This window comes from Pelophylax lessonae (genome assembly GCF_965119305.1).
Source record: "Pelophylax lessonae genome assembly, chromosome: 9".
Taxonomy (NCBI): Eukaryota; Metazoa; Chordata; class Amphibia; order Anura; family Ranidae; genus Pelophylax; species Pelophylax lessonae.
Window position 1 is genome coordinate 3876073 of NC_138776.1, and position 25425 is coordinate 3901497.

Below are 25425 nucleotides of genomic sequence, written 5' to 3' on the forward strand. Positions count from 1 at the left end.
TTTTTTTCTATTTTTCGGGGGTGGTGGGCGACGTGATTGACAATGGATTTACATCGGGGGACACTATGTTTTTATTTTTTAATAAAGGACTTGTCAAAAACTGGCTTTTGTGTTTATTTTTTTTGTACACTTTTTTGGTGAATGGGTAGGGGTACAATGTAACCGATATCCATTCACATGGGGGGGGGGGGGTGGGATCACTCATTGTGCTGTAATTGACCAACGCATACAGGTAATGTGCATGCTTTTGCCAATCATAAGACAATCAGTAATTTATTCAATGCACCAGAGCAGTGCATTATGTGAACTTCCCGACGAGCGCCCCATATGTTCGTGTGCTCAGACTCGAACTCGAAGCTCATCCCCAGTTGTGGAGTGTGTAGGACGATCAGTATTTCCTGAGTTATGGTTACAATGTAGAACACACTCGGTTACAATGTAGGAGACACTTGCTTACAATGTAGGACACACTTGGTTACAATGTAGTAGGAGACACTTGGTTACAATGTAGGAGACACTTGGTTACAATGTAGTAGGAGACATTTGGTTACAATGTAGACTATGCATGGTCTTACCTCCATGGGGTTCACAGTTATGGTCATCGCTGAGTCCTCCCAGAATGGATCCCGCTGACTGGATGTCTCAAGCTCCTCCCCATCAAATCCTCCTCTCTGCCGCACGTTGTGTATCCTTGACAGCCCCAGAGTAACGATCAGCGCCAAGAAGCCGATACAGACGACGATAATCACCATGGCAACACCAGGAAAAACTGCAGAGAGGTGGCAATGATTATGGAAACTGATCATCACAAGAAAGATAATGTTATCAACAACAAATATCGAATGTTTACCGTAATAACCAAAACTAAAAAAAAAATGTTGAAACAGTTGCAAAAAGCACTTGTACCGGATTTTTTAAATGCTTGCCGACCAGCCACCGTAGTTTTACTGCGGCAGGTCGGCTCTGTCCTGCGAAACTACATACTACCTGTACGTCGCTCTGTGAAACCGCTAGCGGGGATGCGCCCATTCGCCACAGGGGAAGCTAATCAGCGGGTCCGGCGGCCGCGATTGCCACCACGCACCCATGATCGCTCCCGTGGAGACAGAACGATGGTCAGAAGGGGGCGGGGCCACTGGTAACATAACTGGGTAGCCCCGCCCCTTGCCTATAACACAGCTGTCAAAGCTGAAGAACGGCATACAGCAGGACACCTCAGAAGAGGCGGGAGTGTTTTTGATTTTTTTTTCTATTTTTCGGGTCGGCTGGCGTAGTGATTGACGATGGATTTAAATCGGCGGGACACTATTTTTTTTTTTTTATTGAAGGATTTGACAAAAATTGTCTTTTGTGGTTTTTCCTTTTTTAAATTTTTTTTGGTGAATGGGTAGGGGTATGATGTACCTGATACCCATTCACATGGGGGGGGCGGAATCTGGGGGCCCCCTTGTTAAAGGGGGCTTCCAGGTTCTGATAAGCCCCCCACAACCACAGCCCAGGGTTGTCAGGAAGAGGCCCTTTTCCCCATCAACATTGGGAAAAGGTGCTTCCGGGGCACCGCAAAGCACCCTTCCCATGTTGAGTTCAAGCGGCCTGGTATGTTCTCCCCCCCATCCTGACCTGCCAGGCTGCATGCTCGGATAAGGGTCTGGTATTGATTTTGGGAAGGAACCCCAAGCCATTTATTTTTTTAATTTTAGTGTGGTTCCCCTTAAAATCTATACCAGACCCAAAGGGCCTGGTATGGACTGGGGGGGGGGGGGGGGGGACCTCATGCCATTTTTTTCATTTTTAAATCTGTATTGCCAGGATTCGACAATACATTACAGCCGCAAGCAAGTTTAAATGACATTTTTTCCTTTAGAAATGTCAGTATTGCTGCAGCAGGCTACATACATCGTACCGATGCTCCACTTTACAGGCACATTAAGGGGAACCCCCAGGAACGATGTTTAAAGAAATGTTTTATTTTTATTGTTTCACTTTAAGCATTAATAAAATCACTGATCCTGTAAAAACAATCAATTTAAAAATGATTTTTTGCATTGATACATGTCCCCCAGGGCAGTACCCGAACCCCCATACAATTTTTATGGTAATAACTTGCATATAAGCTTTTAAATGTTCGTGTCCCATAGACTTTAATAGAGTTTGCATGTTCGCTAGAACTTTTTCCCTGTGCGAGATGTTCTGGTGCAAACTAAACAGGGGGGGGGGGTGTTCAGCCCATCACTAGTCATAAGTGCCCTCTAGCTATTTGACAAATAGCCCATAGTAAAAATATGCCATTACTTTGACATTTAATACCAGGGTTATGGTAACAGCTATCTGCCATAAACCCGGTATCATTTTTTTTACTATGGCCGATTCTCTATAAAATAAAAGTGGTCCCACGGGTAAATTAGCCTGTTTGGCCCCTCCCACAGCTCTGCTCTTTACTTCTACATACAGTATATATATGCTGTGGGTTTGAAGTGGATTTTTTTTTTCAGCATGAGAGCGGCTCATGAGTTGCTGGAACACTTTCAAAAGCGACGAAAGGAGACGCCCCCCCCCCCCCCCCGCCGCTTGCCAGTGTTTCTCAATCCTACCGTTTTACCGACGCGCCCTTGAAAGGATCTGACGGTGCGGCCGGCTGGTCATGGAGGTGAATAGAGACCAGATCATCTTTGATCTCCTCTATGGCCTTGGAGGACAGGAGCGACATCATGACGTCCCTTCCGGTCCAGGATGGAAGTAAACATTTTTTTTTTTTTTTTTAAAGCAAAAGGTCAAATTTTTTATTCTCTCTTTTGCTTTAAAAGGTAAAGGAGAGATTTGGGGTGTTTTTGACCCCAGATCTCTACATAAAGAGGACCTGTCATCCTTATTTATATTAGGATGACCTGGACAAAATAACAGAGTGGGCAACGACTTGGCAAATGAGGTTAAACGTAGAGAAGTGTAAGGTTTTGCACTTGGGGACTAGAAACATAAAAGCACAATACACGTTAGGAGGGGAACCCTTGGGAGAATCAAAAATGGAGAAAGATCTGGGAGTCTTTGTTGATGATAGATTAGGCAACAGCATGCAACGTCAAGCGGCAGCTGCCAAAGCCAGCAGAATATTAGCATGCATAAAGAAAGGGATGTATTCCAGAGATAAGACTATAATCCTTCCACTTTATAAAACTCTGGTCCGACCGCATCTGGAGTATTCTGTCCAGTTCTGGTCGCCAGTCCTCAGGAGGGATGTGTTGGAGCTGGAGAGAGTCCAGAGAAGGGCAACTAAACTAATTAGGGGATTGGAGGACCTTGATTATGAAGAGCATCTGCAATCGCTTGATTTATTCTCCCTGGAGAAGAGACGCCTGAGGGGGGGACATGATAGCAATTTTTAAATATCTCAATGGTGATCTCAGCTTAGAAAAAAAGCTGTTCAGTCGAAGGGATTGCATGAGGACTCGGGGGCATACAATGCGATTAGAGGAGAAGCGTTTTAACCTCAGGCAACGTTGGGGGTTCTTTACTGTTAGGGCTACAAGATTGTGGAATTCTCTACCACAAGAGGTGGTTTCTGCGGGAAGTATGGTGGCTTTCAAAAGACTCTTAGACGTACATCTCAAGGATCAGAACATTCAGGGGTATGTGAGATGATTACGGCCACACACACCTACACAGGGGGAACTGGATGGACTATTGTCTTCATTCAACCTCACCTACTATGTAACTATATATGTAACAATGGATGTTTACATTCCTTGTATTAGGAATAAAAGCTTACAAAAAAAAAAAAAATTATGGAAAAGAGTAAAAAAAATTAAGAAAAATAAAGTAAATAAGAAAAAAAAAAGGAAAGCGCCCCATTCCTTTGTGCTCACACACAGATGCAAATGCATACGTAAAGGACCGCATCTAGTTCCCGGATGGCAGTTTGGAGATCACTGCATTAGGCACATTACAGGGATTTATTTGCACAGTGAATATTTCATAAATACTGTCTATAAATAGATCCCTAAGGGATTTTACAGTTTGTAGTATTTCCTTGTATCCGGAGCTTTTCAGGCACCTCTAGCTCTGAATTTATGTAACCGCAAGGATTGATGCTGGAGGGTCTATTGATGCTGGCTGCTGGGGGATCTCTTGTCGCTGGTGGGGTTCTATTTTTGTGTGGGGGTCTACTATTATTGGAAAGTCTATTGTTACTGGTGGGGGGAGGTCTTATGTTGCTGGGAGGGATCTACTGTTGAGGGAGATGTCTACTGTTGCTGTCCGCTGGTAGATCTGTTGTTGCTGGGTTGTTATGTTTTTGCGGGGGGTCCATTGTTGCTGTGGGGGGGGGGGAGGAAGTCTATTGTTGTGTGAGGGATCTATTGCAGCTGGAGGGGGGTCTATTTATGCCTACTGTTTTTCTTTCTTTCTTGTTATCATTAACACATTCCATACAAATTACTTATTAGCACAAAATGATACTTGGTTCTGTATTCTCTAAAAGGGGCGGTACTGGGAGATGGGTTGGAGTTGGAACCAAGGGATGGGACTCAGAGGTAGGTAGGGGGCGGAAACAAGGGGTGACTCAGAAGGGGGAGTTCCTGCCAGTGCCAGGACAAGGTCATCAAGCGCCCAGGGCAAATATGTCAAACTGCACCCCCCCTTACCTAAGAGTTAGGGTCAGGGCGCCCCCATCCATGCAATAACCCATTGCACCCAGGGCACCCCCCCTTCTGCCAACCCTTGTCCCAGCCCTGGTTCCTGCACCTGCTCTTTAAAGGAAAAAAAAGCCCTGCTTGTATGTAAATGCCCAGCAATAGTAATGAGTAGCTTTGGTGACATCTCCCCTTAACATTGACCTGACCAGTGGCAGTGCTCCATGGGTCGGGGGGGGTCAGACGGACCACACCACGCCCCCCCCGACCACACCAGCCCGCACACCATACCCCCCCCCCCTGGTCACCGGCTCACTCACCGTTAACATGTGAGGGCAGGCAGGCAGGCGGCGGCGGCTTCTCCTCAGGTCAGTCTCCTGTGTCTCCTCCCTCCTCCTCCTCTTTGACCAATGGCATGGCTTCTCCTTTCGGCCAATCAGGAAATGGGTCTCAGGACCCACTTCCTGATTGGCCAGGAGGAGGATCAGTGTGACAATAGCGAATATTCATTCCCTATTGTCACACAACTGGGTGGGCTCAGGGCGCAGTGCTCTGCCCCCTGAGCCCACCCTTTTTTGAAGCCTATTAGAGCCTCTGGCTCTAATCACGTGCATTAAAAAAAAAAATGCATGTAGATTAGGGGGCTGGACGCATGGATGCGGGGGCGGCGCCCCTGCGCCCCCAATGGACGGGCCGCCCCTGGACCTGACCATGTATGATTGAGAGTCACCTTGACACCTAATAAGAGTTAGGTTGTTCATCAACATATGGTTGCCCTCATGGGTCTCTAGTGTGGGGTTTCCCAACCAGAGTTCCTCTAAAAAACGGGCGAGCCGGGACGAGAAACACCGGAGGATGGCGGGGGGTGGGCTGGGCTGGGCGCGTCCCTTCCCGCCGCCTATAAAAACAATCAATCGGCTGAATAGCCACTATGATTGTTATTACAGTGAAGGGAATCTCCGGCAGAAAAGAATATCTGCAGCTGCACCCATCATTGAGATATCTCCACTTCAAGTCCCCGACGTCATATGACGGCCCTGGGCTCGAAGTGGTTAAAAAGGAAACATAGTATCAGAAAAAAAACAATTACGTAACAAAATAAAAGGGTCAGTTTACACAAAACTCAAGATTTTATAGAATCTGGGGAGCTCCATGAAAAACATACCCACCAACTTTCTGGGGGACAAAGGACACATCCTTGTCATGTCCTCCTGGTTACATGGACCATGAAGAATCGATATGCAAAAAATATTTGGTTGGACCCAATGGTGCTTTTTTTCCACCACTATTTTACTTTGTAGGCTTAAATTTAAAGTTTGGCTGAAAGGTTTACTGCAATATAACACTTTTATTGGTTTAAGCCGAACTCCAGCCTTCCCTTCAATCTTGCGCAGCTGTACAGGCACCACTCCGGCCAGCATGCTGCAGAGAAGGACTTTTTCTCTTTGTCTGGAAGCAGTGGTCTCTCTGCAGATGTCTGACATACCCCCTGTTGATTCAGACCTATAGCTATGCAATGAGCAAATCTCATGATCTTTGCTGATTGGTGAGCTCTAGATTTGACTCAGCAAGGCGTGTCTCAGACCTCTGCAGAGAGACCACTCTGAAGATTTATCAATGGATGGAAAAACCTAAAGTTCTATAATGGGTGAAGACAGGAATCGTGACAAGGAAGTAAAAAACAAAAATTCCCATCTCACCAGCCAATCTGGCTGGTATGTGAGCTGGGAATTTTTGTTTGTTTTTGATGTGCGTTGCCCCTCCATGTGCTCCTTACTGCAAAGACCAGTTATAGGTTGGAGTGGTTGCCATTTGTATGTATAGTTGATGGCAGGGAAAAAATTTGCCTTTGCTGGAGTCCCCAGAAGACACTGGGGGGGGGGGGGGGGGGCGGCAATGAGCGATGGAGCTCACCAGACCCAACGTAGAATGTAAAGACACCTGTAGGATGGACTGACTTTTTTAGAAGTTGGAGTAATGTAGAAAATCTTCATCCGGAGTGTACAAACCTGAGCTGCGATTGGGACTGACCAGCGTGTGACCAGATAACTCTGCGGGGGGCTGGTGTACATTGTGGACAAACTGCTGCTGTGCTGATTGGATATGGCTGGGCGAGACCGCATGGACTCCATGGAGAACATCAACCTGAGATACAGACAATGGAGAAGAAGACATCACATGAGGACAACATTCCACCGCAACAGTCATCATAGATCGTTAGGGAACCCCACTTTTTTATTTAGTCTTGGATGAAGTGAAGGGAGGTTATCTTTCAAATTTTTATTGGTCTCTCACTTTCTTTGGAGTCCATGAATAATGAAGTGGTAGGAAATAGAGATGTACACGATGAAAAAAATTGATTAGTTTTGCATTCATTTGTTAAGTAAATCATTTCATTTCATCATGTGTTATGTTAGAATGGTTCATTTTCGGAATTTGTTTCATATATTCAGATTTGTTTTGTGTATTTGTTGTTCTGAATCAATTTGTATGTTCTGAAGCTATTTTGCACAGTGTCCTTCTCTGACATAGTGAGATGTGTGGACAGCGTCCTTCTCCGACATAGTGAGATGTGTGGACAGCGTCCTTCTCTGACATAGTGTGTGTTCGGACGGTGTCCTTCTCCGACATAGTGAGTGTTTGGAAAGCGTCCTTCTCCGACATAGTGAAGTGTTTGGACGGTGTCCTTCTCTGGCATAGTGAAGTGACTGCCCTGTGTCCTTCTCCAACATAGTGAGGTATTTGGACAGTATCCTTCCCCAACGTAGTGGAGTGTTTGGACAGTGTCCTTCTTAGACATAGTGAGGTGTTTGGACAGTGTCCTTCTCTGACATAGTGAGGTGTTTGGACAGAGTCCTTCTCCGACATAGTGAGGTGTTTGGACAGTGTCCTTCTCCGACATAGTGAGGTGTTTGGTCGGTGTCCTTCTCCGACATAGTGAGATGTTTGGATAGTGTCCTTCTCTCAAACTCGCTCATCCATGTCTTTATGGACCTCTCTTTGTGCACTGGTGCTCAGTCATGTTAGAACAGGAAGGGGCCATCCCCAAACTGTTCCCAAAATGTTGGGAGTGTGAAATTGTCCCAAATGTCTTGATATGCTGACGCCTTCAGGGTTTCCTTTCACTAGAACTAAGGGGCCAAGCCAAACCCCAAACCATAATCCCCTCCCCACCAGATGATTTGGACCAGTGCACAAAGCAAGGTCCATAAAGACATGGATGAGCGAGTTTCTGGTAGAGGAACCTGACTGGCCTGCACAAAGTCCAGACCTTAACCCAATAGAACACCTTTGGGATGAATTAGACATTGCGAGCCAGACCTTCTCGTTCAACATCAGTGTCTGACCTCATAAATGCGCTTCTGGAAGAATGGTGAAATATTTCCATAGACACACTCCTAAACCTTGCGAACAGCCTTCCCAGAAGAGTTGAAGCTGTTATAGCTGCAAAGGGTGAGCCAACTCAATATTGAACCCTACGGACTAAGACTGGGATCATGCGCATGTAAAGGCAGGCGCCCCAATACTTTTGGCAATATAGTGCCACGTTGGCAGGAAGAGGTTTTAGTTACTGGGGTGGTTGAATTTACTAATCCCTAGTTCTCGTAGTAAATACATCTTCTATGTAATAAATGGGAATCCTTGCCATCCATCTACTTATCAGCACTCACAAAGCATTAACAGTCTGCTAGGACCGCATTTCCGATGTGAATGCTTTTTTCCCTGCATAAGGCTGTTTGTGGTGTCTCCGATCAATAAACAGAGTTTACCTGGCCTGGAAAATTACATTTGGAGAATGATAGTTCCAATCGGATTGGTTACGGGTCAATACGGGTCTTCAAAGCCTTTGATACAGAAGATCACTGGTTATCGAAATCCAAATTTTGAAGACAAAAGTGATTTGACTTAAACAACAGCAACAACACTATAATCATCTGTAATTTCATGCTTCATATTTCCAATCCAATAACTGCGATTGCGAGAAACAAAGGATCTTGTTGGTATAATTCAGCGATCATTGTGTACAGGAAACGGGATAGGGTATTGTTCCCGACTTACAGAAAATAATAAAGAGCTTTACACAGCCATGAATAAATAACGCAGTAAATGTAAGGACTTAATTGTTGGCGTGAGAAAATAAATTATTGCCAGCCTGTCTGCGTTCCATTGTGTTCCCACTGGCATACAAGGTGTATCAACTGGATACAGACAGCAGACTTTACTGCATATTGATCTGATTTTAAGGAGGTTTTCCATATTTAGATGGAGGAAAGGGAATGTCTGGATTTAATAAAGTGCACAATTAAGTGTATAACAAAGTGAATACTGCTGTGACAAAATCAAGAACATTGGATAGTGTCCTTCACTGACATAGTGAGGTGTTCGGACAGTTTTCTTTCTCCAACATGCTGAGGTGTTTGGACAGTGTCCTTTTCCAACAAAGTGACATGTTTTGACAGTGTCCTTCTCGGACATAGTGAGATGTTTGGACAGAGTCCTTCTCCGACATGGTGACATGTTTGGACAGAGTCCTTCTCGGACATAGTGAGGTGTTTGGACAGTGTTCTTCTCCCTCATGGTGAGGTGTTCGGACAGTGTCCTTCTCTGACATAGTAAAGTGTTTTCAATGTGTTAGTTGCCGACAAAATGAGGTGTGTGGACATTATCCCTCTCTGAGATAGTGAGGTATTCGGACAGTGTCCTTCATTGAGATAGAGATGCGTTTGGACTGTGTCCCTTTTCTTACATACATAATACATAGTGTACACATTTCGCTATAAGCACTGTGTTGATCGCCACTAAATTCATTGCTTTTTCCCTAATTTATTAGTTTATTTCCATTGCCTTGGGATAGCATGGAAAGGGGCGATACGACTTCCAGGCCAACAAGAATAAATCTATGGCCTTAATAAAGGTTGCAAGGGTTAAAGGTGACTTTAGGGTGACATAACCCTTGACTGTTCACGGATGAGCATTCTGCTGGATATCCTATTGAAGTGCGCTCATTTATTTTGTCCTTTAGTTCAGTGCTGCAGGCAATGCATAGAGGTCAGGTCAATAGGCGATCAATGTCACATCATCACTCAATCATAGGAAGAGTAAACCCGAATCCACATGAAAAGATATGTGTGTATGGGTACCATATCTGCACAGAAAATTCATCATTTCACATTGTTCATTAATAAAATTACCATTCTATGGAGCACGTGATTTTGTGTTTTAAATTGGTGGTTGAGTGGGGGTGGGGCGGTTTTCAGTACTGCCTTCAGTAAGATGTCAACTGTCACTTTCAGCCTCTTTGTAGCCTAAAATAGTGGCTAACAATAAAGCTTTAGTTTTGATAAGTTCCTAAAATTGGTTTTACTTATGAACTTCTTTTGGTTGACACCTTACTTTTTATTTATGTTGGTGACCCTTCAGTTACTCCCTTCATTGCAAGTTTTTTTTTTCATCAGTAGTGTCAATCCAGAGGAAGACACATTAAAGCATGTAGCAGCTGCCGATAAAGTCCTCCGGAGAAAACTAAAATCCTGATACAAGATAAGATACAAGTTATGTCCTTACCTCAGTATACAGCTGGTTGCTCATGTACCTCCCGTTCATCTCGCTGCAGGACACGTGGAATTTGCGCGCATACAGCTCCGCCCGGGCCGCTGTGCGGTAGCTCACGCTACGCAGGATATCCTCATAGACAGCTACATTTTGCACACCTGGACAAAGATTGGAACAAGGAAACAGCTTTAAGAGGGGTAGTTGCAAAGGTGGAACCCAGAACATAATTTAATCATCTAAATATATAGAAACAGATTTGACTCCAATTGTTGAGAGTACAAAAAAATAGGTATCAGTCATGGCCAAAAATATTGGCACCCCCTGCATTTATGTCAGATAATGCACCACCTCGCCCAGAAAATTGTTGCAGTTACATGTTTAGGCATTCACGTCTTTATTTCTTCTGTCGGTATGACAGTATTCACCGTCACTGGAAGTTAAGACAGATGATTAATGGTTTGAATTGCTTCAGATGGGACGGTCATATTTGCCAGCCATATCTCCATATAGGAATATAAAGATTTATTCCCATTTGCCATGAAATCTGTTCTTCCTAAATGCTGTGTATATTACATATCTTTCAATGTCAGACAGGTTTTCCTTTTGTTGTGTATTGGGAGGGAATGTGGATTGCCCTTTTGCATTGTTAAGTGTTAATGACCTCACATTGTTCTGTCTGTCTGCCTTAAGAGAAACTTATAGGTATGTGGATTGGATGCTAAGGGGGAGGGGGTATTGTCCCACATTGTATATTTTGTACACTGTATGAGAGTGTAAAACTCTGTTCCTATTGGATTGTGAATATCACGTCCAGTCTTCAACAAGGTCCACCTGGGTGGTAACCTTGTGGGTGAAAACTGTATATAAGTCTGTTCAATAAAGAAGAAGGGAGTTAGTTCTTCACCCTCAATCTTGAGTCCTGTCTCTTATTGGGGGATATGCTACAAGGGATTGCTATGTCCTTCATACTCCCTTAGAGAATCACTGAGCTCTTGTAAGAGCTTGTGTAAGAGCTTGTTCTGCTGCACTCTCTGGGGAAAGGAGGTTCACCCACAGGAACCTGGAGCCTTGTCGTAGGTCCAGGGTGGGTAGGAGATTGCGAGACCCTAACCAAGCTGCGGCGGTTCGTGGGGTCTGAAGTGGTTACGGTGTCTGGTGGAGTGCTTGGAGCCCCTCGGGAAGCACTAGGAGCATCTGTCAACGGAGGTACCCAGTCAGGGGTGCCCTGTTCCGTAACCGTTGTGACAGGTCAAGACTTGGTCACGGGGAAAGTGGTCATTTAAAGGACACAGAGTGTGCACATTGGCTTTGTGCAGGACTACAGAGCGTAGATGTGCAGTGGAGAAAACTGCTTTTGCAGCTTTCTCCAGGTTTTGGTTTACCTGAAAGGGGCTCTGTAGTTTGGAGATTTCAGAGTGTCTTGGGAGGGACGGAATCTCCATCTCTGTGTCCATGTTTTGTGGATGATCAGCAGGGTGTGTGCTCAGGTGCACACAGCCCTTTTAATGATGGTTTAGGAAGACCTCAGGGCTCCCAGTTGGAGACTGTTTCATCCAACAGACAGGAGGTCTGTTTATGGGGAGTCAGGAAGACTCCAATACTCTCTGGGAGTCAGGGGCTGCAGGTGGCAGCCAGTGCATGTGTGTCTGCAAGAGACAGGTGACGGCCTAAGGACAGAGTGAAGCTGACAGCTTCGTGGAGTTCATGGTCTGGGAACCAGTGAAAAGAGCAGAGGTACTGCTATTGAAAAACTGAGTATAAGTGAGAGAGCCAGGTGGGCTAGCATTTTCAGTTTTGTATTGAATGGAGAAGAACCTCTGCGTGGGAAAAACTATGTTATGAACTGTTTATTTTTGCCTTTTAATAAAAATGGGCTGCCTGGCCCTTAAAATATAATACCTGCCTGCAGCGAATCACTGGAAAAACGCATCTGCCATTGAGCTAATGGTCACCCATGTTACACCGTCAACAGGGCCGGATTAAGAGCATCATGGGCTTGGTGCTGAGGATTTTGAAGGGCCTTAAGGGCCGTGCCTTGGCATGCACCCAGAGGAGGAAGGGTGCAGCCATGCATGCCTAATTCAACATGGGATGCTGTCTCTGAAGCCCATAAACACATCCATGCATCGGCAACTGTCCCTCCTTGTCCGGCCTTCGCGCTGTGTGGGGAGGTTCTGAGGGTGCTGCCTGGGGAAGCGAGCATAGAAGCCAGGCTTCTGTGTTTACAAGTGACAGAAGAGCGGTAACAGTGAATATGGCCAACCCGGGGCCTATATAAAAGGTAGGGGCCTGGAGCTGCAGCTCCAATAGCCCCTACGTTAATCTGGCCCTGATCGTCAATGAGTTTCTTACACCTCTCTATTGGAATTTTGGACCACTCTTCTTTCACCAACTGCTCCAGGTCTCTCAGATTGGAAGGGTTCCTGAGATCTCTCCATGGGAGCTCTATGGAATTTAGATCTGGACTCATTGCTGGCCGGTTCAGTACTCTCCAGTGCTTTGTCTTAAACCATTTCTGGGTGATTTTTGACGTGTGCCTTGGGTCATTGTCCTGCTGTAAGACCCATGACCTCTGACCAACTTTCTGACACTGGGCCTTACATTGCACCCCATAGTGTTTGGTAGTCTTAAGACTTCATAATTCCATGCACACGGTCAAGATATCCAGTGCCTGAAGCAGCAGACCAACCAGGGCCGGATTAAGAGCATCATGGGCTTGGTGCTGAGGATTTTGAAGGGCCTTAAGGGCCGTGCCTTGGCATGCACCCAGAGGAGGAAGGGTGCAGCCATGCATGCCTAATTCAACATGGGATGCTGTCTCTGAAGCCCATAAACACATCCATGCATCGGCAACTGTCCCTCCTTGTCCGGCCTTCGCGCTGTGTGGGGAGGTTCTGAGGGTGCTGCCTGGGGAAGCGAGCATAGAAGCCAGACTTCTGTGTTTACAAGTGACAGAAGAGCGGTAACAGTGAATATGGCCAACCCGGGGCCTATATAAAGGTAGGGGCCTGGAGCTGCAGCTCCAATAGCCCCTACGTTAATCTGGCCCTGAAACCAACCCTAAAACATCAGTGAACCTCCACCATGTGTGACTGTAGGGACTGGATTCTTTTCTTTAATTGCCTCATTTTATTTTCTGAAAACAGTAGAATGATGGGCTTTGTCAAAAAGCTGTCATTTTGTGTCGTCTGTCCACAGCACATTCTCCCAGAAGGATTTTGGCTTCCTCAGGTACGTTTTAGCAAACTCCAATCTGGCTTTTTTACATTTCTGTGTCAGCAATGGGGTCCTCCTGGGTCTCTTACTATAGGGTCCCTTTTCATTCAGATGGTGACATGTAGTGCGAGCTGACACAGTTGTACCCTGAGCCTGAAGGTCAGCTTGAATTTTTCTGAAAGTTGATCGAGGCTCTTTATCCACCATTCGAACAATTCTTCATTGCATTCTTTGATCAATTTTTCTCTTTGGCCCACGGCAAGGGAGATTAGCTTCCATGGGCCGTACACTTCTTGACAATGTTGCACACAGTGGACACAGGAACATTAAGATCTCTGGAGATGGATTTGTAACCTTGAGATTGTCCATGCTTTTCAACAAATTGTGTTCTCAAATCCTCAGACAATTCTTTGCTGCTTATTCTATTCTCCATGTGGCACACAGAGACACACAACAGAAAGGTTGAGTCAATTTTTCACCATTTCAACTGGTTGCCAGTGTGATTTCTATATTGTCAACACCTGTTAATTGATACGGGTGAGTTTCATTACAAATTACAGGAGCATCACACACTTGGAATGCATAGACCAGACAAACTGTGGCTGATTGGCCTCCAAGTTTAAGGTGCCTACATAATTCCAGGCCAGCGCCACTTGGCAGAGCCAGTTGCATGACACCAATGGTATTTTAAGCTGCTTGACCACCACTGTAAGAGGAACATTTTTCCAACTGGTCAACAATGACTTGGTTTTAGCTTGGTTATCAAACAATTATTTCTAGGCTTCCTCTGGGGTAAAAAGATTGAGAATTGCTACTCTTTCTCTTCTCTATGCTCTGTGTGGCACACAGAGACACACAACAGAAAGGTTGAGTCAATTTTTCACCATTTCAACTGGTTGCCGGTGTGATTTCTATATTGTCAACACCTGTTAATTGATACGGGTGAGTTTCATTACAAATTACAGGAGCATCACAAACTTGGAATGCAATTATTTCTTACAATTTTGAGAAGGTGCCAATAGTTTTGCCCAGTCCATTTTTGGAGTTTTGCATTTAATGTGTCAGATTTGGCTTTTTGTTTCTCCACTTTTTTGTGTCATACCGATACAAACAAAAGAAATAAACATGAGAATGCCGAAACATTTGTAATTGCAACAATTTTCTGGGTGAAGTGGTTCAATAACTGGCAGAAATTCAGGGGTGCCAATATTTTTGGCCAGGACTATATTCCCTCATATAATTTAAGACCCAATATGTTTTGGGGGGAGGGAGGGGATACCCCCTTAATAGGGACTAAAATGGTAGAAAACATTTTACATCATTTAAAATATTAAAAAGGCTTTATATTATATATTAATAAATGGATATAAAATTTGTTAAAAAAAATGTCCCTGAATGACAATTTTTATCAATTTTATATTTACACCATTTTTAATAATATTAGATGTTCTTCATTTATTATTGTGATGTAAACTTTTTTTTTTTTTTTTTTTAACCCTGATGGAGGAGGCATGTGGAGGCTCCAAAATGTGTTGGCTATTATTGTTTGAGGATATAAAGATTTTTTTTTTTGATGTTTCATTCTTCTTTGTGGATTTTGGACAAAGTGCCCTCTCGTGGCTCTTTAATGCATTTGGAGCTCCCTAACAAAGTAGAGTATGGTATAGACCAGTGGTCCTCAACTCCGGTCCTCAGGGCACACTAACAGGCCAGATTTTAAGTATTACCTTGGGGAGATGCAGACTAGAATACTGCAATCACTGAGCAGCAAATTATATCACCTGTGATGTATTTCAGTTATCTTGCAAACCTGGCCTGTTAGTGGGCCCTGAGGACCAAGGCTGAGGACCACTGGTATAGACCAGAGATGGCAAACCTTGGCACCCCTGATGTTTTGGAACTGCATTTCCCATGAGCCTCATGCACTCTGCAGTGTAGTGGAGCATCATGGGAAATGTAGTTCCAAAACATCTGGGGTGCCAAGGTTCACCATCTTTGATAAAGGCCATTGGCACCAAAGATAAATTCAATATATTATTGGATCCAGTGCCTCTCACTACTAAAAACTAAAACAGGTTCAAATTCTTCTCTATACCATCCAAAACTTTATAAAACACTTTGGCTGTAGATACATTACACTTTAAATGTGGAGACAAGCAGGCTCACCTACAAATTACAAAGCCCCAAAGGAGAAATGTTGATGGCTTCTCTCTTTTCCACCAACACCTCTCTAAGGCAGCCATTCTCAACCAGGGTTCTATATACCTCTAGGGTTCCTTCAGAGGTTGCTGGGGGTTCTTTAACACAGTGGCTGAAAAACGCACTTAAAACACATAGACCAGACAAACTGTGGCTGATTGGCCTCCAAGGTAAAGGTGCCTACATAATTCCAGGCCAACGCCACTTGGCAGAGCCAGTTGCATGACACCAATGGTATTTCAAGCTGCTTGGCCACCACCGTAAGAGGAACATTTTTCCAACTGGTCAACAATGACTTGGTTTTAGCTTGGTTATCAAAAAATTATTTCTAGGCTTCCTCTGGAGTAAAAAGATTGAGAATTGCATTAGAGATTTGTGACACTTACCTGAGTATAGAATATGATCAAATAGCAAATTGGGTGTGAATGCCGTGGAAGCTCTTAATCAGAGATGCGTAAGGATTTTTAGTACAATGTCCTAGTCTGGAAGGACTAAATTTGGGTCCCCGGAATAGAGGAGAAGAAGAATAATATGGAAAAGAAGTGAGGTCAACTCCCACCCTCCCAGGGCCCCATAGCCACCAAGTAGACTGCATAGTTACATAGCCACATGTAGGTCCTCAACACCGAAGCTGTGAACTCGAATGTACACAGAATCTTTATGGTTCTGGTTCCTTGGAGATAGTAGCATGGAGGCAAAGAAAGTCTAGGAGAACCAGGAACATCTAGAATATATACTCCAGGAAAACTCATCACCTGTGATACGAAGGCTGCGGGAATTGTTCTCGGTCTCAAGGCCACGTTGCCATGCAGAAGAGACATCCAGAGACAGGCTCTCATACTCCTGGTTCAGGTCCTCTCCCACTACACCAATCTCACACCGTTCAATAGAGCACTCTATTCCATCCGTCTGAAGATCTAAAGGAGATAGCAAGAATAGTCAGATTTGGTCATTTATAAAAACAGCATAATTTTTATTTGGATCAAAAGTTGATTTGTCCAGATATTTATGTAGATATATTTTGGTTAATAGTTATTCAATCAAAAGAAATCCACCGAATTTTACTACAGTTGAGCAACTTGGCAAAGCTGAAATTGATGAAGATCTGACTAAATAGATCGAATAGAGGGTCTTTTTTTTTTCCAAAAGAGGGTCTTTTTTAATGTATATTAGAATTTCCTTGCAGGTTAGCAAGACAGAAGGATATACAAACATCATTACATAGCAATGAAGTCATAGCCACATCCTTCATACCTCAAGAAAGACTGTCTCTGAGATTAGTTTTGGTGTTGGGGGGGGGGGGGGTGTTGTCTTCTGTACAAGAAGAACATTTAATTAAAATTATAAGAAACTGTATTGGGAATGAGTTTTTGTGGGTGCCAATGCTTCATTGGGTCCATATTCTGGTCAAGATTATTGCTCTGCGGGGACTTTAATTTTGAAACACCTCTATGAGGATTGTGTGCCGCAGGCTATAGACCATCCATTCTCAACCAGGATTCCTTGGAACGCTAGGGTCCCTCCAATGGATGCTATGGGTTCCTTGAGCTTTGACTGATTGACCCCCTCCCCTCTGATAGTGCCTTCATAGTCGCAGGGCCAACTTGACTTGGCAAAGTCAGCAACATGGTCCCAGTTCTTCTGTACAAGAAGAACATTTAATAAAAGATATAAGAAACTGTATTGGGAATGAGTTTTTGTGGGTGTCAATATTTCATTGGGTCCATGTTCTGGTCAAGATTATTGCTCTGCGGGGACTTTAATTTTGAAACACCTCTATGAGGATTGTGTGCCGCAGGCTATAGACCATCCATTCTCAACCAGGATTCCTTGGAACGCTAGGGTCCCTCCAATGGATGCTAGGGGTTCCTTGAGCTCTGACTGATTGACCCCCTTCACCTCTGATAGTGCCTTCATAGTCGCAGGGCCAGCTTGACTTGGCAAAGCCAGCAACATGGTCCCAGTTACCTTTTTAGCTGTCTGTAAGGGTGGCATTCTTTCTAATGATCCCCGATATAAGGGCATTTTTCTCATCGATCCTGATAGTATTGGTTTTAGTGGGGGTTCCCTGTGACCCAAATGTTTTTTTAGGGGTTCTTTGAGGTAAAAAGGTTGTGGAGGGCTGCAATAGACTGTAAAGGGGTTAGCACTTCTGCCAAGCAGCACTAGGGTCCTTGGTTCGAATCTCAACCAAGACACTACCTGCCTGGAGTTTGCATGTTCTCCCTACTCCGGTTTCCTTCCACACCCCAAGGATATGCTGGTAGGTTAGTTGCCTCCAGTCTAAATTGGTCCTAGTATGGGAGTCAGGGACCTTAGATTGTAAACTCCTTGAGGACAGGGACTGATGTGGATGTACAATATATATGTAAAGCACTACATAAATTGATGGCGCTATCTAAGAACTTATAATACTAATAACAGAAAAGAGACAGTTCCCTGTTTAACCTGAGGTTGAAGAGGTAAAATACAACGGGGAGGCATTCCAAAGATAAGGGGGGGGGGAGGTATACCCCTCCTCTGAATCAATCATGTTTATCTTTAGTGCAACAGTTCTAGAGCCTACAGAAAGTTCTGGCTCTTTCAGAAGGCTTGCCAACATCTGGCTGAAACGAGTTTGAAATATTTAATGGCGCCCCCTATATACGAATTGTGGAAATGTAAAGACATTTTTGTGGCACAACAGACCCCTTACCTGCTCTTGGTGCTCTTTCAAGCTTATTTGGAGTTAATGAATGAGATACAGTGCAAGTAATCCTTAAATCTGGGAATATAGGGACCCCAAGTGGCCCCTGGAAGTCGAACATGGGGTGTGCAGACCGAGGGGACCCCATCAGTTGGACCTGTGGAGCATCTGGCTGTAGAACCACAAGGTAGCCATCCAGATCTGGTACTGAGAGACATCCTTCGTCACTGACACACCTGAAGAACCAAACACATCGCTATTCATCAACAAAACGGGTTCAAGACACGAAATACTACATATAAAGGTAGACAAAAGAAGCTGACATCATCCCATTAATGCCATCGTGTAACCTAAATACATGAAAAGCCATCACAGAGGAGTCTTGTTTCCTACATTGTGTATATTTAGGAAAAAATCTGGATTTTTTTCTTCAAGTTTGCCATTTTGGCTAAATGTATTGAAGTCCAATGTAGCTAAATGTATCGTTTTTTTAAAGTGTCAGTTTAGGTATGGAATTCACTATATCTGATCCCCCCAGGACTCTGCATTCACTATATCTGATCTCCCCAGGACTCTGCATTCATTATATCTGATCTCCCCAGGACTCTGCATTCACTATATCTGATCTCCCCAGGACTCTGCATTTACTATATCCGATCTCCCCAGGACTCTGCATTCACTATATCTGATCTCCCCAGGACTCTGCATTCACTATATCTGATCTCCCCAGGACTCTGCATTCACTATATCCGATCTCCCCAGGGCTCTGCATTCACTATATCTGATCCCCCCCAGGATTCTGCATTCACTATATCTGATCTCCCCAGGACTCTGCATTCACTATATCCGATCTCCCCAGGGCTCTGCATTCACTATATCTGATCCCCCCCAGGATTCTGCATTCACTATATCTGATCTCCCCAGGACTCTGCATTCACTATATCTGATCTCCCCAGGACTCTGCATTCACTATATCTGATCTCCCCAGGACTCTGCATTCACTATATCCGATCTCCCCAGGGCTCTGCATTCACTATATCTGATCCCCCCCAGGATTCTGCATTCACTATATCTGATCTCCCCAGGGCTCTGCATTCACTATATCTGATCTCCCCAGGACTCTGCATTCATTATATCCGATCTCCCCAGGGCTCTGCATTCACTATATCTGATCTCCCCAGGGCTCTGCATTCACTATATCCGATCTCCCCAGGGCTCTGCATTCACTATATCCGATCTCCCCAGGACTCTGCATTCACTATATCTGATCTCCCCAGGACTCTGCATTCACTATATCCGATCTCCCCAGGGTTCTGCATTCACTATATCCGATCTCCCCAGGACTCTGCATTCACTATATCTGATCTCCCCAGGACTCTGCAGTCACTATATCTGATCTCCCCAGGACTCTGCATTCACTATATCTGATCTCCCCAGGACTCTGCATTCACTATATCCGATCTCCCCAGGGCTCTGCATTCACTATATCTGATCCCCCCCAGGATTCTGCATTCACTATATCTGATCTCCCCAGGGCTCTGCATTCACTATATCCGATCTCCCCAGGACTCTGCATTCACTATATCTGATCTCCCCAGGGCTCTGCATTCACTATATCCGATCTCCCCAGGGCTCTGCATTCACTATATCCGATCTCCCCAGGACTCTGCATTCACTATATCTGATCTCCCCAGGACTCTGCATTCACTATATCCGATCTCCCCAGGGTTCTGCATTCACTATATCCGATCTCCCCAGGACTCTGCATTCACTATATCTGATCTCCCCAGGACTCTGCAGTCACTATATCTGATCTCCCCAGGACTCTGCATTCACTATATCTGATCTCCCCAGGACTCTGCATTCACTATATCCGATCTCCCCAGGGCTCTGCATTCACTATATCCGATACCCCCAGGACTCTGCATTCACTATATCTGATCTCCCCAGGACTCTGCATTCACTATATCCGATCTCCCCAGGACTCTGCATTCACTATATCTGATCTCCCCAGGACTCTGCATTCACTATATCTGATCTCCCCAGGACTCTGCATTCACTATATTTGATCTGGATGGAAATGCAATTATTTTAGTAAATATAAACTGCCAAATACCTTTTCTCATCAGCAGTATATAGCAGTCTTGTGACTTCTATTAGTGTCTGGTTAAAGCCTGTAGTTTTTCATTCTCCCCTGATTGTCCTATGAGGCTGAATTACCTATGACCCTCTGTCGGGACAGTGCTGATTGACCCAGTGCTGATCACATGCACCCTCCCCCAACAAAAACCCCCAAAAACCTCTCTAGCAATACACACCAAACTGAGCATGTGCAGAGTTCCCCTGAGGCTCTGTTCTATCAGGAGCTGGATTGGGGACAGTGGAAGAAGGGGAGGATCAGAGAAGACCGGATCAAACAGCCTTTTTATACAATGCAGAGGATTAACCCCTTAGGTTCCACAGTGAGCATAACCAGTATGGTATACTGCATATACACACAGATTTACTGTTTTGGGTTTAGTAACACTTTAAAGCATACACAGTCTGGTCTCCGTTTCCTAAATGTAGCCACGCAGATCTGTCCATCCCTGCTGCTGATTCCTGACACCACAGGTCCTCTTTGCTGTCTTCTTCTGATGATTGGCGGATCCTAAATTCCACAGAAAGCGACTCCATGCAATGACCTGGAATGACTCTCTGCAGCATACTCCTGTGAACCCAGGGTAAGGGGCGGAGCCTTGACACTTTGGGCTCACAGGAAGTTGGTTTTCTGATGGCATGAGGCTTATTTGGTGAATCTGCGGGGTAACTCAGGACATTTTTTTTTTTGAGGCTGTGGGGGGGATCTACTCATGTACCCATCCATCTATCCATCTATCCATCTATTCACTTACTCATCCATCTATCCATCCAACCACTTACCCATCCATCCATCCATCCATCCACTTACCCATCTATTTATCCACCCATCCATCCACTTACGCATCTATTTGTCCACCCATCCATCCATGTACAGAAAAGCTCAGACTGGGAAAGAGAGAAGCAGCACAAGGAGCCAATCAGGGGTGCTTCAGCGCTTATATGCTAACAAGTGACATGCTGATAGGAGGAGAGAACAGAGTGAAAGAGATGTAAGTGTTGGTGAACTGCAGCAGAGAAAATCTTTGTCTTTTTAAAGTCTTTCTTTCTTGGTGCATATTCATCCAGTGATCCACTTACCCATCCATCTATCCATCCATCCACTTACCCATCCATCCACTCACCCATCCATCTATCCATCCACTCACCCATCTATCCATCCATCCACTTACCCATCCATCTATCCATCCATCCACATATCCATCTATTTATCCACCCATCCACTTACCCATCCATCTATCCATCCATCCACTCACCCATCCATCTATCCATCCATCCACTCACCCATCCATCCACTTACCCATCCATCTATCCATCCATCCACTCACCCATCCATCTATCCATCCATCCACTCACCCCTCCATCCACTTACCCATCCATCTATCCATCCATCCACTTACCCATCCATCCACTTACCCATCCATCTATCCATCCATCCACTTACCCATCCATCTATCCATCCATCCACATATCCATCTATTTATCCACCCATCCACATATCCATCTATTTATCCATCCATCCACTCACCCATCCATCCACTTACCCATCCATCTATCCATCCATCCACTTACCCATCCATCTATCCATCCATCCACATATCCATCTATTTATCCACCCATCCACTTACCCATCCATCTATCCATCCATCCACTTACCCATCCATCTATCCATCCATCCACTCACCCATCCATCTATCCATCCATCCGCTTACCCATCCACCTATTCATCCATTCACTTACCCATCCATCTATCCATCCATCCACATATCCATCTATTTATCCATCCATCCATCCACTTACCCATCCATCTATCCATCCATCCATCCATCCATCCATCCACTTACCCATCTATTTATCCATCCATCCATCCACTTACCCATCCATCCACTCACCCATCCATCTATCCATCCATCCACTTACCCATCTATTTATCCACCCATCCATCCACTTACCCATATATTTATCCATCCATCCACTTACCCATCTATTTATCCACCCATCCATCCACTTGACCATTCATTTATCCACCCATCCATTCATCCATCCATCCTTCCAGCCATCTCAAAAAGGGGGTTCAGCAAGACATCCTGCACTAACAAGGTAATTATGCAGGGAGCTAATGTGCTAATGGTTATTCGACTACCATAATGTAAGTTATATTATTTTAATTTCAATATGAATTAAACATAATTGGTTACTATGGAAACTGTCGGTTACTGTTTAAGAAACATTTTTAAAGAATAAGCGCACTTTCATACAAAATAACCTAACAGAGCCTCATAGACTTCTTTTGAGCTCCTCTACCTTCATCTGCTCTGGGAAATGGGCCCCATAGACTTCCATTGGGCCCCTCTACCCCGTCTGCTCCCTAAAATGAGCCCCAAAGACTTCTATTGGGCCCCTCTACCTCTGTCTGCTCCCTAAAATGAGCCCCGTAGACTTCTATTGGGCCCCTCTACCCCGTCTGCTCCCTAAAATGAGCCCCGTAGACTTCTATTGGGCCCCTCTACCTCTGTCTGCTCCCTAAAATGAGCCCCGTAGACTTCTATTGGGCCCCTCTACCCCGTCTGCTCCCTAAAATGAGCCCCAAAGACTTCTATTGGGCCCCTCTACCTCTGTCTGCTCCCTAAAATGAGCCCCATAGACTTCTATTGGGATCCTCTATCTCCATCTGCTCCCAGAAATGAGCCCCATAGTCTTCTGTTGGATTCTTCTACCTTCGTATGCTCTGGGAAATAAGCACCATAGATTCTATTGGGTTCCTCTACCTCTCTCTGCAGAAATTACTCCCATAGACTTCTATTGGGCTACTCAACCTCCACCTGCTCTGGGAAATGACCCTCCATAGACTTCTATTGGGCTCCTCTGCCTCCATCTGCCCTTGGAAACTACCCCTATAGACTTCTATTTGGCTCCTCTACCTCCATCTTCTATTTGAAAGGACCCCTATAGACTTCTATTTGGCTCATCTATCTCCATCTGCCCTGGGAAATTACCCCCCTTAGACTTCTACTGGGCTCCTCTACCTCCATATGCTATTGGATATGAGCCCCATAGACATTTATTGGGCTCCTCCACCTCCGTCTGCTCTGGGATGTGAGCCCCATAGACATTATTATGGCTCCTCTACCTCTCTCTGCTCCAGTAAATGAGCCTTCTGGACTTCTATTGGGCTCCTCTACCTCCGTCTACGAAAATGAGCCCCTTCGTTTCTATTGGGCTCCTCTACCTCGGTTTGCAGAAATGAGCCCCATAGACTTCTGTTGGGCTTCTCTATCTCCGTCTGCTCCAGGAAATGCGCCTTATAGAGTTATGTTGGGCTCCTCTACCTCCATCTACTCTTTGAAATGACCCCTATAGACTTCTATTTGGCTCCTCTACCTCCATCTCTTTTGGGAAATTACCCCTATAGACCACTATTGAGCTCCTCTACCTCTATCTGTGGAAATGACCCCCCTTAGACTTCTACTGGGCTCCTCTACCTCCATATGCTATAGGAAAAGAGCCTCATAGACATTTATTGGGCTCCTCCACCTCTGTCTGCTCTGGGATGTGAGCCCCATAGACTTTATTTGGCTCCTCTACCTCCCTCTGCTCCCGTAAATGAGCCTCCTGTACTTCTATTGGGCTCCTTTACCTCCGTCTGCGAAAATGAGCCCCTTAGACTTCTATTGGGCTCCTCTACCAACTGTCTGTGGAAATGAGCCCCATAAACTTCTGTTGGGCCGCTCTACCTCCATCTGCTCCAGGAAATGCGCCCTATAGAGTTATGTTGGGCTCCTCTACCTCCGGCTGCTTTAGGAAAAAAGCCTCATAGACTTCTATGGGGCCTATACTGTGCAGACGTAGCCAGGGTGAGAGAACTTGTGGTGTAGGATGTGAACAATCCCTAGAGGCTACGGACTTTGGGCCTCTGTTAGGTCAATGGAGAGGGGCAAAAAGAATAAGTGCACTTTGTATGAAGGTGGAGGTAGAGTAGCTCAATAGAAGACAGTGCATATTATTTAGTACTGATTACTGTAGTAATGTCACTGGTCCCCCCCCCCCCCCAAAGTGTAAAAAATGTCAGTTAGGGGTCCGATCTGTCCGACGCAATGTCGCAGTCCCATAAAAACTTGCTGATCGCCGCCACTACTAGTAAAAAATAAATAAATAAAAATGACATAAATCTTTCCCCTAGTTTGTAGACGCAATAACTTTTGGACAAACCAATCAAAATACACTTATTGGGATTTTTTTTACCAAAAATATGTAGCAGAATACAAATTGGCCTAAAAGGATGAAAAAATTATTTTTCACATTCTGCTATATAACATTCCGAAAAAAAATAAAAATTTAAAAATCTGTTTTTTTTCAGAATTATCGCTCTGTTTTTGTTTATAGCTCAAAAAATAAAAATCGCACAGGTGATCAAATACCACCAAAAGAAAGCTCTGTTTGTAGGAAAAAAAGGACATCAATTTTATTTAGGTACATCGTCGCACGAACGCGCAATTCTCCATTAAAATAACGCAGTGCCGAATCGCAAAAAAATGGCCTGGTCATTAAGCGGGGCAAATCCGTCCAGTCCAGAACTGGTTAACAAAGCTATGGGGAAAACTCCAAAGTGAACAACACATTTGCCTTTAATAAATCAATTCCATTGGCTCATTTTTTTAATTTTTTTTGCATCAGAGCCTTTTCACTTACTGGAGGAGCCACAAAGAATTTTGACTGGGATCAAGTAAATGGTATAGGTAAGAACCATAGCTACACAATATTTGGATAAATTGTAAATATCCCCCGAACTCTAATTGACTTAAGATGTGAAAACCAAATATTACAGAATTAAATACATGAATACTGTAATCAAGTGCTGCTACTATAAAAATTGACAATAAAACAAAGTGAAAATATAAAAATTAAATATAACTTATAAATGTAAGTCCACAATAGTGCAAAACTTCTATCACCAAGCCTAATCAGTGATCAAAAAAAACTTAAATAAGTCCAACAAAAATCCTCTGA

General features: G+C 44.5%; 2 protein-coding genes across 3 annotated transcripts in view; one reads left to right on the forward strand and one right to left on the reverse strand.

The window, feature by feature from the left end:
- Positions 1–25425, reverse strand: part of CLSTN3 (calsyntenin 3) — a 159713-nt gene that overhangs the window by 9835 nt on the left and 124453 nt on the right. For both annotated transcript variants that reach the window (XM_082267374.1, XM_082267375.1), the window contains exons 14-18: positions 18278–18515; positions 16349–16502; positions 10191–10336; positions 6635–6770; positions 576–769 (exon numbers count right to left, since the gene is read on the reverse strand). In XM_082267374.1, the coding sequence (XP_082123500.1) occupies positions 576–769; positions 6635–6770; positions 10191–10336; positions 16349–16502; positions 18278–18515 (868 nt within the window). The remainder of the gene's footprint in view (positions 1–575; positions 770–6634; positions 6771–10190; positions 10337–16348; positions 16503–18277; positions 18516–25425) is intronic.
- Positions 21361–22319, forward strand: LOC309563262 (uncharacterized protein; the record flags this gene model as incomplete). Its single annotated transcript, XM_082267668.1, has 3 exons — positions 21361–21370; positions 21487–21626; positions 22233–22319. Coding segments are annotated over 3 exons (237 nt in total), but the record flags the coding sequence as incomplete, so codon positions are not given.